The 13,531-nt window shown below is 38.8% G+C and overlaps 1 protein-coding gene across 1 annotated transcript; it reads right to left on the bottom strand.

Annotated features, from left to right (window-relative positions):
• Positions 1–3,545: 3,545 nt before the first annotated feature.
• Positions 3,546–9,058, bottom strand: LOC141765024 (dynein axonemal light chain 4). Its single transcript, XM_074630841.1, has 4 exons — positions 8,915–9,058; positions 7,046–7,125; positions 4,961–5,044; positions 3,546–4,576 (listed from the first exon to the last, which is right to left on the bottom strand). Exons 2-4 carry the CDS (start codon positions 7,115–7,117, stop codon positions 4,412–4,414), a joined length of 321 nt encoding a protein of 106 aa, XP_074486942.1. The 5' UTR covers positions 7,118–7,125; positions 8,915–9,058; the 3' UTR covers positions 3,546–4,411.
• Between the last annotated feature and the right edge of the window lie 4,473 nt (positions 9,059–13,531).

Here is a 13,531-nt window from a genome sequence, read left to right as displayed (position 1 = left end):
TAAAGATACCATAAAAAACTAACATTTTCTGTTGAGCAACATAACAGACAAGAACAATGAACAGCTCGGCTCTTTGGGGCACGAGAAGGTGGTTAAAGCCGTCATTTTTGTAACTGGACGCCCACTGAGCGTGGGGGGGCGTTTCGGAGAGGACACTGCCACAATAAGATAAAAGCAAATAACTAACGCCTTTGAGCGTGCTTGTAGCTCGCCGCCATCTGTAGAGGTTCGCGCCATGGGTTCCTCATGCGAGTATAAACAAAGCTTAACTGCATTCACACTGTATCCCTGATTAGGTGGCTACAGTGAAGACCAGAAGGACAGACAATCCACTGTTTAAGCTTTGAGACCAAAGAGAGGTCAAACACGTTTCAGACAGTTTCAGGACTCAGAACTAGACAAAGACTTAAATATCAAACATCTACAGGTACGATTCACAAATACAGCAGAACTATAAGCGGAAAATATGCATGTAAAATTACTTTTATTTCTAATTTGGATAGCTCAGTGTGTGACGGACAGCTCTGTGACGAGAGTGTGAACAGAAGCGAGTTGACGAGAGGCGTCTTATTATTTGTGAGGCCAGAGTTCAGAGTGACCTGGTTCAGGGTCGTGGTGTTTGGGTACATAAATGAGCTGCCAGATTGTGTGTAATATGTCAATAACGACGCTCAGCTGCTGGGTCAAACTGCCTTCTGTCATGGTGCAACAGGGACGCTTCATTACATCACATCATATTCAGTGTCACATCTTTCTTTCAGCTCCTAAAACCTGCAGTGTCGCCACAGAGAGCAGAACCAGAGTGTAATTGTGCCTGTTGGTTTCAATAAGAAACTCTACAAAGACGTTTAAGAAGAAAACTGGGAGTTTTGAGAAACTTTTCCCCAAAATATGTCAATGGCCTTTAAAGGGAAATAACTTTTAAAGCGTCTTTTCAAAACAACTTCCTCGAGTTTCTCAGGGAAAACCTGCCTCATCCTCCAATCTGACAAGTCCCAGACACTCCATCATTTACCTTTCTTATTTTTCTTCATGGAAATAAACTCCTGTCAGGTACTTTTTGGAAGCATCTTCTCCTCTGTTTACCTCTTATTTGGCATGGTATTCCTCTGTGTGAGGCATATACTTTTATTCTTTTCTAACATTTGAAAACCAGGCATTCAAATTCAAAATCTATTGATGCATGAGACAAATGTGTCATTTGACTCCGAGCAATGCTGGTGCAGTCACTAACGTCTGTATAACTGCATAACTGCTTTTCAGAAAAGACTCTTTCTACCCACTCACAGTTGCTCTCTCTTGCCTCTGCAGCTATTAAATGTTTCAAAAGCGCTCCGATGGGTCGGCCACTGATCGTTATCGGCTGACATTCGTTCTACAAAGTTTGATTGGTGTTCTCTATAAAGGCCGATCAGAAAAAAATCAATAAATAAATCAAATGGCTTCACCGGAGTTATGAGTTGTTTGTTTATTAACCCCCACAGCTCCATCGAGATGGTGCTTCTTTCCGGGGCAACTTCAGGTTGTGCCCGACACAGATAGGACCCATGAAGAGGTTAGACCTCAGGGGAGACGTTCTGAGGGAGCTGAAAAAAATTAATCTACACACCTCAGAGGCCGAGGCGCCGATTGGTAGAGAGTGCACTCGAGGCAAAATACTTTTTGGGTTTTCATCTTAAAAATTTAAATCTCCACCGCTGATGTAGAGAAGAAGAGAGTAGAGGAGAATAGAGACCTTCTGATGCTACTGCAGTGTTTACTGGTGTATATGAATGCTGCAAATATGGGTACTGATTTTAATAATATAATTATTCAGTGTGTTTTCCATCTTATTTTCCCTGTTTTTATGTTCATTCTGAAGTCTGTTTTCCCTCGTTGTAAAGCCCTTTGTGCTGCATTTCTTGTATGAAAGATGCAATACAAAAAAGAGTTAAATTATTTATTATGTTGCCTGCAGAAAAACAAACAGTTGTCAGTTCATGGTACATTCTCATCTCTTAATTTGAATACCTAATATTAAGGCTGTCAAAGTTAATGCGATAGTAACACGTCAACTCAACTTGCGATTTTTAGGTTGTAGAGTGCAGATACTGGCATCATATGAAACTAGAAAACCTAAGGAATCCACTGGTACCAACCATGTCATACTAGCTTGTCACAAAGGAGGTTAAATAACGGTCCAAAACTGGCATGGCCATTTTCAAAGGGGTCCCTTGACCTCTGACCTCCAGATATGTGAATGTAAATGGTACCCACGAGTCTCCCCTTTACAGACATGCCCACTTTATGATAATCACATGCAGTTTGGGGCAAGTCATAGTCAAGTCAGCACACTGACACACTGACAGCTGTTGTTGCCTGTTGGGCTGCAGTTTGCCATGTTATGATTTGAGCATATTTTTATGCTAAACGCAGTACCTGTGAGGGTTTCTGGACAATATCTGTCATTGTTGTTAATTGATTTCCAATAATAAATATATACATACATTTGCATAAAGCAGCATATTTGTCCACTCCCATGTTGATAAGAGTATTAAATACTTGACAAATCTCCCTTTAAGGTACATTCTGAACAGATAAATACTGTGCGATCGATTTGTTAACAATCACGATTAACTATGGACAATCATGCGATTAAATGTTTTAATCGATTGACAGCCCCACATTCTATTTGATCTTATTTTATCATGTGTGATTTATTTTCCATCTTATTGTCCCTGTTTTTATGTTCATTCTAAAGTCTGTTTTCCCTCGTTGTAAAGCACTTTGTGGCTGCATTTCTTTTATGAAAGGTGCTATACAAAGAAAGTTGATATTATTATGTTGCCTGCAAATATATAAACAGCTGTCAATTCATGATACCTTCTTATCTCTTAATTTTAATACTTAATATACAATTTTGTTAAGATAATAAATAATGCAACACGACAAATAGAAGGCTTCAAATAGACCCTGTGATCGCTATCGGCCGATACTTCTTCCAACGATCGGTATTGATGTTACGTGCTGTGCCGAGGCTTCGGAGCGTGTGTCGAGGAATCCAGGAAGTTTTCTGTGAAGCGCGTATCGAGGCTCGTATCGCTTTAGACCAATGACGTCATTGAAGACGAAGCCGAAACACAGTTGAGAAATTCTTGTTCCTGAATAAAAACGAATAAAGTCTACCCCTCTATGATTTTCCTCTAGTTACACAAACACATTCACTGTCCTCTGCCCGGTTAAACCACTGCCTCACATCTGGAATATTTCTGCCTGTTTTACACTCTTTGACCAACACATTTTGATGAAGCCTCGTGAAATGAAACCTTTTGCGAACCAATTTGCTGGAGAGCTTCATGAAGCTTCATCTCGCCATCACTCGCGATCAATAATCAAACCAAAAATCCTGATCGGAGCACCCCAAATATTTTTTCCCACTGTGGTCATAAAAATTGTCTTTGCTTATGATAAATTTAATCTAAAATGCTTCGCATGAAATGTAATAAATGTAACTGTAAACCTCCATACACTGCGTTAATGTTGAAGAACAAAGTCGACGCTTAAAGTTCCTTAACCACATTTCAGAGTTTATTGTACAATCAGGTCAATTCACACAAAATGCTCCATTGCACTGGATCATTTAAACTGGCATCAACATGAAAACAATCACATTGTTGACATCGCCCAGCGGGGCGACATCATCAGGGATTATCACAAACACCTTTACAGGGAGAAAAGGTGGATCTGCTTTAGTGTTGTTGGGCTCCGGATATTAGAGCCTTTAGTTGTAAGAAGACGACACTGGTCTTTAAAAACAAGTTCTTCAAGTCGCATCAAAATATGTACACATAAAAAATATTACAAAGTTTATTGAAAGACTAGTGCGGTTGGAGAGAAAGTTACAGACGTGTGAGGACAGTTTACTGCTGAGGAAGGTGATGGGGATAAAATGTAATTTCAAAAAACGGTGTGTGTCCAGCACACACAAACATATAAAGTCGCTCACGCACACACACACTCCCTGAAGAGGAATGAGAATAAAGGACTCTGGAGACCCGGGCTGGCTGTATTGTTTGTAACAGTTGAACTTACTTGCACATGCACGCTCAGAAAATGTTCAGAACCATGGATACAGCTTCAGAGACGGACGGAGGGTTGGAAACAAAGAGAAAAAGGAAAGTGACGGACGAGGAAGAAAGCTATTGTTATGCCTTCCACTCTCGAAATTCCCTTTTTACTATTTGCCCTGCCAACTACATTTTCAAATCGGACAAGATCTCCAAATGACGGTTTGTTTATTTGCCACAGTGTCTGGTAGGTGTGGACAAACTAACCCCCCCGTGACACAAATGGAACCAGCGTCTGGCAGCTGGTGTTCATGCCCAGCCCGGTGACCACGTCAGAGTGTCGGAGGGACCGCAATGAGGAGGTGCTACGAACACTTCCACACGCACACGGCCAAACTCCCTCCAAAGAACATGTAGAGCAGGTTCTTCACCTCGTGTGTCACCTCGAAGCCGAAGCCTTCGCCGATCACCACGTGCCACGAGCTGCCAAATTTCTTGTCCATGGACTCTTTGATCATCTTCGCTGCACTCTGAGGAAGACCGCAAGAAACAAAAGACAGTATAATATAGGGAATGACATCTTACACCATGGATGAATATTAGTTTATGCCAGAGATTCACACGCCAAATTCACACCAGAGGGTGAATTATTCAGTTTCCTTTCCTGGGAGTTAAAGATTAAATCAAAAGTTTAACAAAAATGCTTTTGCAGTGGTTATTATTTTGTTATTTTCACCCTTTTAAAATCACCAGAATGCAGGAAACAAAGTCTCTGAAACTCCCCCCTCAGGTTTTGAAAGAGTATGTTGAACGATAGTACACATGTTGGGGATGTTGTGCAGAGTATGCAAATTCAGACGCAGTTTGGAACACATCTGGAATGTTTACAGCTGTGAAATGGTCGATACACTTACCTCATTGTTGGTGGCAAACTTTTCACAGGCGGTCACACAAAGCTCCATGGTCTCAACCCTCATCTCCTCTGGCATGTCTGTATGCTGAGGACAATAAACAGATGGTGAGGGTTTTACATGTTTACCAGTATGAGAGTGAGACTCACACAAACAAGTATTCAGACTTATTTTCTCACACCACCGAGGCCAATTCCTTGTATGTGAAAACAGGCTTGGATATAAACCTGTTTCGTTTCTATTTCTACATATTGACCTAGAGAAACAAACACTGCCGAGAACATAAAACCCTCTGAAAGGTCTCCTTAATAATGTGTCATATTATGAGGATATTGAGCTGGGGAACATAGATGTGCTCCCTACATCGCAACTATACATGTGCCTGCTAAACCTCAACCCACTGGTTAACAACCTGGGCGTACTGACCCCCACCAGTGATTTTAAGGGATGTAAAGCAACTTTATCAAAAAATATACAGTTGGCCTTTATCTCAGCATTTCATTTATTTTTGTGAAGAGAACTAAATTAAATTATTATTTTTAAGATTTGGGTTATTATTTAAGATATAAACAGGATAAGGAAAAAGTGAAGACCTGAATACCTAATAGTTACAGTATATTTACAAAGCCTTCCCTCTCTGCTAAACAGCCTCGTCCTGCATTAGAAAACAACCAAAGAGCTGACAGAACAATGGCCAAGTGTCGGGGAGAAGAAAACACTTAATATGTAAAAAAAGTTTATTAAGTATGTATGATTGTTGAAAAAAAAAAGACATAATACAGACAAAGAATTGTATTAAAAAGAACAAGAAAACTCGTCTCTGACATGAGATTCACAAGAAAATGCTCAAAATTCATCCAAATCGCTCATTTTACACAAACTTCCTGCATTTATTGTGTTCACTATTTGAATTATTTGTAAAGTTTATCAGTTGTTTTGTACCGTTATGCATTGAATTCTCTAATCTAAATCACTAATCACTAAGTCATTGTTTGTTACCCTCCATCTGTGAAATCTTGTAGATGCCATTAGGAGCACTGGAGGACACAGAGGCACATGATATTTTTCAGATTACCTGTCTCATGTACTACTGTCAGCATATAGTGACCGTTGTATAAAAATAACTTTTTTTAATCATGTTTACTTCATTTCTACCCGCTGCACCTTTACATAGCTTGACAAGCATTTGCACTCCGCCATACTTCCAGTGCCAAACTGCGTACGTCATCATTGCTTGCAAGCTGTAAAACGGTCTATAGGGTTAAAAGTCCTGATAAATATAAAAGGTCACGGCACTAGACACACGCACACACATCAGGGTTAAAAGATGTTTGTTGCGACGCCAGGAGTGATAGATTCTTCCATGCTAATGGCTCTGTGAGGCTGTACTTAGGCACAGCTAAATGCTAACATCAGCATGCGAACATGCTTACAAGCACTAAACAGCCTGCAGCTGAGGCTGATGGGAACGTCAGGAGTTTTGTCTGTATTTGGTCAAAAACCCAAATATTGGGCAATTCAAGTTTGACATAATGATGACATTAAAGCTCAACAAAGTTATTAAAATTCACCCTGAGGAGGGGGACATGAGTGTCTGTCAGGATATAGTGACCGGTATATAAAAATAACTTTCTTTAATCATATTTGCTCCATTTATACCCACTGCAGCTTTAAGTGTGTATGATTGTAAAAAAAACAAAAAACATAATACAGAGAAAGAATTGTATTAAAAATAACAGGAACACTCATCTCTGATGTGATATTCACAAGAAATGCTCAAAATTCATCCAAATCGCTCATTTTACACAAACTTCCTGCAGTTCTTGCGTTCACTATTTGGGTTAATTGTAAAGTTTATCAGTTGTTCTGTACTGCTATTGTTATGCATTGAATCTGATATGAAATATGTCACTTAGTCAGTTTACTCAATGATAGAAAGGGGGTCCCTTAAAGGGGAAAAGGTTGGGAGCCACTGGCCCAGCCTCCACATCTAAATGTGCTGTTTGATGTAGTCATTGTTGTTGTTGAATGGTTGGATGTTGGATGTTGTGGTACCCAGAGGCACTGACTGTCCTGCTTCTGTCCTACCCTGATGAGAGGGAAGCTGTGCAGCCTCTTGTAGTCGGCCTCCTCTTTCTTTCCCTCGCCAGTCCCAGCCATCCCGACTCCTGCAAAAAAGGACATTTTATACATGAATGAATGAATGAATGAATGAATGAAATACTTTATTTCGAACATAAAAATAAATAAAAACAGATACAAAATAATCACAAACAAAACAAGAGTAATAGTGTCCGAAAAGGAGTAGGTCCCTACCCCTTTCTCACTTCTCCTCTAATAACTCACATATCATAGAATGATAATATAATATAATATATAAACTATCTCAGATTTATTTACATCCCAAATTAAATATATGAACAGCATCCCAAGTTTATTTACAACCCACATATCCATCCGGAGTTAAAAAGTAGATATAAACCAACCCTTAACACAACTCTTCCTCAACCATATACCTCCACAAAAATAGCTTTTTCGTATAGCTTTTTAAAATGATTTATATTTGTGCTCCGCTTCAACCCATCACCCAATCCATTCCACATGTTAAATAAAAGACCCCTCTAGTCAGTTAGAAGGTCTAATAAATAGAAGATCAAGGACAGGGACAGTCCTGAGGACATCTGTAGCTAACAACAGTGTGTATCGTTGTTACCATGACAGGGCTGCCTGCTAAACACCACTGAGCCACTGCTAGCTTTGCTATCCTTTAGTACAGATACACACAATTATTCCACAAGGCATGCTGCTGCTGCAGGTTGTTTTACTTTACCAAGATCCAAAACCAAATCAGGTCATAGCACAGCAATATACAGAGCAATGCAAGGATGGAATTCACTCCCAAATCATATTACACAACAAAATACTATATATGGTTTTAAAAAAAACACTAAAAAGCATTACTTAACAAGAAACTAAAGTAATTAATAAGTATTCTTGGGTGTGTAAGGGTATTATCCATGTTAAATGATGATATTTATCTGTTAGATCATGATAGATTCAGTCTATTTTTCTTTGTGTTTTTGTCATTTAAACTGTGTCATTTGTTATTGTTTTATTTACAGTTTATTACTATGTGTTATGTTAGTGTATGATGATGTGTTATGTTAGTGTATTACTACGTGTTATGTTAGTGCATTACAATGTGTTATGTTAGAGTATTACTATGTGTTATGTTAGTGTATGATGATGTGTTATGTTAGTGTATTACTACGTGTTATGTTAGTGTATTACTATGTGTTATGTTAGTGTATGATGATGTGTTATGTTAGTGTATTACTACGTGTTATGTTAGTGTATTACTATGTGTTATGTTAGTGTATGATGATGTGTTATGTTAGTGTATTACTATGTGTTATGTTAGTGCATTATGATGTTATGTTAGTGTATGATGATGTGTTATGTTAGTGTATTACTATGTGTTATGTTAGTGCATTATGATGTTATGTTAGTGCATTATGATGTTATGTTAGTGTATTACTATATGTTATATGTTAGTGAATGATGAGTAGTGTGAATGTGTATTTTTGTATTGTCACCATGTAAACTATGTGGATCCTGCAGGAAGAATAGCTGCTGCTCTGCAAAAGCTAAAGGGGATCTAAATAAACAAACAAACAAACAAAGCTAGCTACAACAAGCATGTCATCGTAGTTTACACCAGAACACGTGATTTATCCTTTAAACGACATCCTCAGATAACGGTTTACCAGCTAGCTAGTTAGCTTAGCTTGTTTGATAGCAACCAGCTGATGCTGCCGGTTGGATGTTTTATACCCTCAAAATAATCCACTTCTTCTATCTCCACATCCGTAATATCACTAGTTATAACGTGTTATAGATAGTAGATACACGCAGGGTGACTTAGAGGTGGATATAAAGCTGGATTGAGTTACTTACGAGGCGTTTCTCCTCCGAAAACTTCTGCTGTTTGACTCCAGGTCGGTTGTTAAGGAGACATTTTAAACACCGGATGTCCGCACAGGGGGGAAGCCCCGCCCACAAGAGTCGAGCTTCGTTCCTATTGGTTCAGGAGTCTGTCAATCAACTGTTAGAGGTGACATCAGAATCAGGTTTATTGCCAAGTAGGTTTTCACATACAAGGAGTTTACCTGGGTGTTTAGTGCATACAATAATAAATAAAAAACACAATACAGACAAAATACTGTAAACATCAAGAACATAAATATATAATAGAAAAACTTCAATAAAAATATGAAAAAGATTGCTAAATGAATGAGCAAAGTACTAATATTTGTCTAAAATATGGTGGAGTAGAAGTAAAAAGTAGAATAAAATTGGAGTCAAGTTAAGTAAAGATGTTCGGTAGCACTTCATTTTACAGGTCCGCAAATTTCATGGTAATTAGTCGATAATTTGCAAGTAACCTATTTGAAATTTCTATTGGAATTACTGCCAAAATACCCAAAAATGTACCTCAAAATATATCTAAAATGACTTTATTATAAACATTATTCAATAATTATATGCTAAAATTGCATATAATGGTTAAAATAGGTCCCTTAGGCTTGAGAAGCATCTGTGCGCTGCTCTTGTAACCTGGTAGCTGATGTAATGATTCAGGGAGTTTTTTAAAGAAATTTCAAATAAGTTATTTGCTAATATTATCTATTTATCAGCAGACATGGAACTTCAATTAGCTTTGTATTCTTTTCCTGGAAATGTATAAAATAAATTACCAGCTATTGGGAAGTAGCGGAATATAATTCTTAAATAATGTTTATAATAAAGTATTTTTTGATAAATTTTGAGGTAAATATTGGGGTAATTTGGCAGGTTACTTGCTAATTATCACCTAATTACCATGAAATTTGCAGACCTGTAAAATGAAGTGTTACCAAAATGCCTCATGATTGTATGTTGAGTAAGTAACTTTCCACGACTGTCTTTCTGTCAGTTCTAAAATAACACCACTGTGTCTGTTAAACTGTGTGTGAGTAAAAACCTTTTTCTGTCCTTAATCAGCTCTCTTACTGAATCCGACCCACATTCAGCTGGAAACATCTGGGTGGATTCCCCAGGTGGAGAGTTTGACCCAGAATTGTCAGTCTGCTCTACACACACACACACACACACACACACACACACACACACACACACACACACACACACACCAAATCACACACTCATAATAATCCACAAAGCTTTTGAAAGTGATTCTCTGTGTGAGAGTTGTGTCTGTTAATCTGCAGTCAGAAATATGAAACAATGACTCTCCTCTGGATTAGAAGGCAGACCAACAGATCACATGATAATCTCTCTCTCTTTTCTGTCCTCTTTATGCAACCAGAAGAATGATGCAACTTGAACTCAAACCTCTCACCTCTACTGCCTCCTCTTCTCAAGAGTGTGCTGGCTCAGAGAAACAGCAAGCCTTTAGATTACAGAGGTGCAGTGGGTCATCCACAAATTTCAAGGTTTTTTATTTGTCATATGTAATTACAAAAAAGCCGTTATTTGCAATGAAAATCTTTGGTCTCAGGTTCCTTCAACAATGCTCATAAAATATGTATAAATAAGAGGAAATTACACAAGTAAATGTTAAAGCAAAATGATAATCTAAGGCATAACACAGTGCAGCTTAATCAAATATAAACATAAGCAAATATAAAACAGTAATGTAAATGTAAATTTGTAATTTAGTTGAATTGTATTTCAGATGGGAAAACTGAATGTAAGCAGGAGTTAGTATGAGAGTGCAATATATGAAAAAGTGATATCGGTGTTCATAATGGCATATGTACTGTATATGCATAATATATTTCTGAAAGAGTATCAACAATTATTTGTCAACAAGAGGATGATATTTGTTTGATTTGTGTATATCAGTGTCTTAACTTCTTAAACCCTATAGGGTGCAGGAAGGTGTGGATCGCCTAGACAGACATACCCAAAATAAATCATGAATAGCTCCACAACTACCACGTCTATATGCATCATCCTGGTCTCTATGGATAGGTAATACCTCAGAGAATTCATATCCAGTGTCAGTAACATTGTGACTGTTACTATGCCTGAGTAAACTGTGATGAACCAAAGGGAAAAGTAAAGTTTTTATCCTTGCCTAAAATGTTTCCTAGATTAGATAGTTGATAACATCATTATAGCAACGATGCCATGCACAGAGATGCCACTGAATTCATTCAGCAACTCCTCGAATACAACTGTGCCAAAGCAGATATAAATAACACAAAGCACATAGATTCTACAAAGGTTTTAGTGAGGATAGGACCAGGCGGACTCTCCATTTGGCCACTTGGATACCTACAGTGTGCCGAATGGGTTTTCTACCTCTTGAAAGGGCAATAAAATACTACTGATATCCACTACAGGAGGCTATGTGCACGCAATGGAGCCTTTGGCCATGACATTTACCCCGTGCATCATCACATTCTACCATTGTACACAGTGTAAAATCAATAAAAAAAAGAAAGAAAAACTGAGATAATAACAAATAAGGTCAATAATAAATAAGATAACAAAAAATAATCCATAGTCAAGTCGGTACATTCAATATATAAACAAATATGAACAAAAGTATTATAAAGTAAAAATACAATTCCTCGTTGCGTTGGAGTGTTGTTTTAGTCGCGTTAAGGCCTCGTCTTTTAGAAACAATTCAGAAAAAAGACCACCACAGCATTTCATGAAGTTTTTAAAGGCAGTGTTTTAACACGCAGCTTCGTCGGGTAAAAGAGGTTAATCATGTTTCTTTATTGATTAAAACAAGAGAAATGACATTGATTCTATCAACTTGTGCATGTGGATGCGTGCTCTTACCTCAGATCAAGTGTGAAACATCTTAAAATACACTGAGAGAGAGAGAGAGAGAGAGAGAGAGAGTGAGAGCGGCAACATTAAACACCCAGGTGAGACACTCACAAAGCAAAGTGCCAGAGGGCTGTAAGGTATGAGAGTGTCAAAGCAAAGCAGCAGCAAAAGGATGGAGAGGAGACGGAGGTGTTTTTGACACAAGGTGAAGTGAAAAGATGCCTACTGGTGACGAGAGGTGGATAAAAGAGAGGAGGAGGAGGAGGTGGAGGAGGCATAAAGACCTTGAGAAAAGTATTCATCATGAGGGGAAAACATTCTGTTAAGAGTTGGTGAAGATGAGATGAGGCAGAAAATGCTGCTGCACGTTGATGAAGAAAATCAATGTCACCAGTTAATGGAGGAGTGAAGCAGTTCGAGGCGAAGGACTGATCAACAGTAAAATCACTGGATAAAGATGGAGGATGTGTGAGGAGGGCTTGACTGGAGAGCTGGCGGAGATGAAGCGATGCACTGCAGTGAGAATAAAAAACATGTAATCTGTTTCTGTTGTCAACCAGGAAGGTGAACAGCAGGGAGGAGATGAGAAAGGATGAAGATTTGCTGTGAAAACTCATATTTGAGTTGTGTGACAGAGAGTGTGCATGGTGGCGGGTCATTTAAGGATTTCCATAATATGTGCCTGCAGAGGTAATTAAGATGCATCTATAATTCAACAGAGGAAGCAGATTGTTGGGGCGGGATGGGGGGGGAGACCCCATGTGACTGATAACAAGCTGTGACAGAGATCAACACAGACAATCAGGAAAATATTCACTGACTGGATGACTCACTGACTCACTCACTGACTCATTCTCCCACTCATTCATTGATTGATTTTGTAATTGATCAATGACTACAGCCAAATCAGGTTGCACAGTGGGTGTTTCATCGTCAAGGCATTATGCCCATTTTGTTGCCTCACATTTTATTTATTCTTGTTAATTTCTGTGTGACTGCTTCTCCCTGCCAATCTGAATCTGTCATCATGTTTTACCTGGTGGCTTATTTGACAACCCACGGGACTTCACCGTCCTGCACGCTCAGAACACATATCCGGTTCTGCCAGCTTCCTGCTAGCTGTATGTGGCTGTAATAATGGATGTATTTGCTGTAATTCATCACTTTTATTATCTTATAATACACCCATGGACTGTATGCTGTAAGCCTGTACCGTGGTGGATGTATTAACGTCTCTGTTCCCAAACAACCGGCTATCGGCTATCGGCCAGTAGCCGACAAACATCACGATGTTGGTTTCACACGGGACGTGAACAGCGGTCTTCTGGATGAAAGCCTTGTGTTACGTCACCACACTCCGAAACCACTTTCCCTGAGCATTTACTGTTGCCACGGATGTGTTTGCATTGTAGTTAATAGGAAAGCCTGGTGCGTACCGGCCGTGACAAAGTGTTGGTATTTGATGCCCTGGGAATGAAAAAGAGCTGCTTTTTTTCAACTTTAACCAAGTAGTTTTGTTGCCTAAATCTAACCACAATGTTAACCACGTGGCGTTGTGTGTTTCTGCAGGCGTGATGCGAGGCTGATATGAAACGTATTTTGTAGTGGCATTCTGTCTGGATCCCAAAACAAGCCAAAAACAAGCTGTAGGCACAGTAACTTCTGTCTGACGAATAACAGGAGATGTAATTCAGTTTAAAAACATTTACTGAAAAAGGTTTTAAA

The sequence above is a fragment of the Sebastes fasciatus genome, chromosome 3 (genome assembly GCF_043250625.1).
Source record: "Sebastes fasciatus isolate fSebFas1 chromosome 3, fSebFas1.pri, whole genome shotgun sequence".
Lineage (NCBI taxonomy): Eukaryota > Metazoa > Chordata > Actinopteri > Perciformes > Sebastidae > Sebastes > Sebastes fasciatus.
Note: the sequence above shows the minus strand (reverse complement) of the source record. Positions and strands in the feature narration are given on the sequence as shown.

Excerpts from the sequence above, each read along its gene's own strand:
- LOC141765024 (XM_074630841.1), bottom strand. The coding sequence starts at position 7,117 with ATGGCTGGGACTGGCGAGGGAAAGAAAGAGGAGGCCGACTACAAGAGG. Across the intron at positions 5,045-7,045 it reads ACAGCTTCCCTCTCATCAGG|CATACAGACATGCCAGAGGA; the intron begins GTAGGACAGAAG and ends TATTGTCCTCAG. Across the intron at positions 4,577-4,960 it reads AGTTTGCCACCAACAATGAG|AGTGCAGCGAAGATGATCAA; the intron begins GTAAGTGTATCG and ends GGTCTTCCTCAG.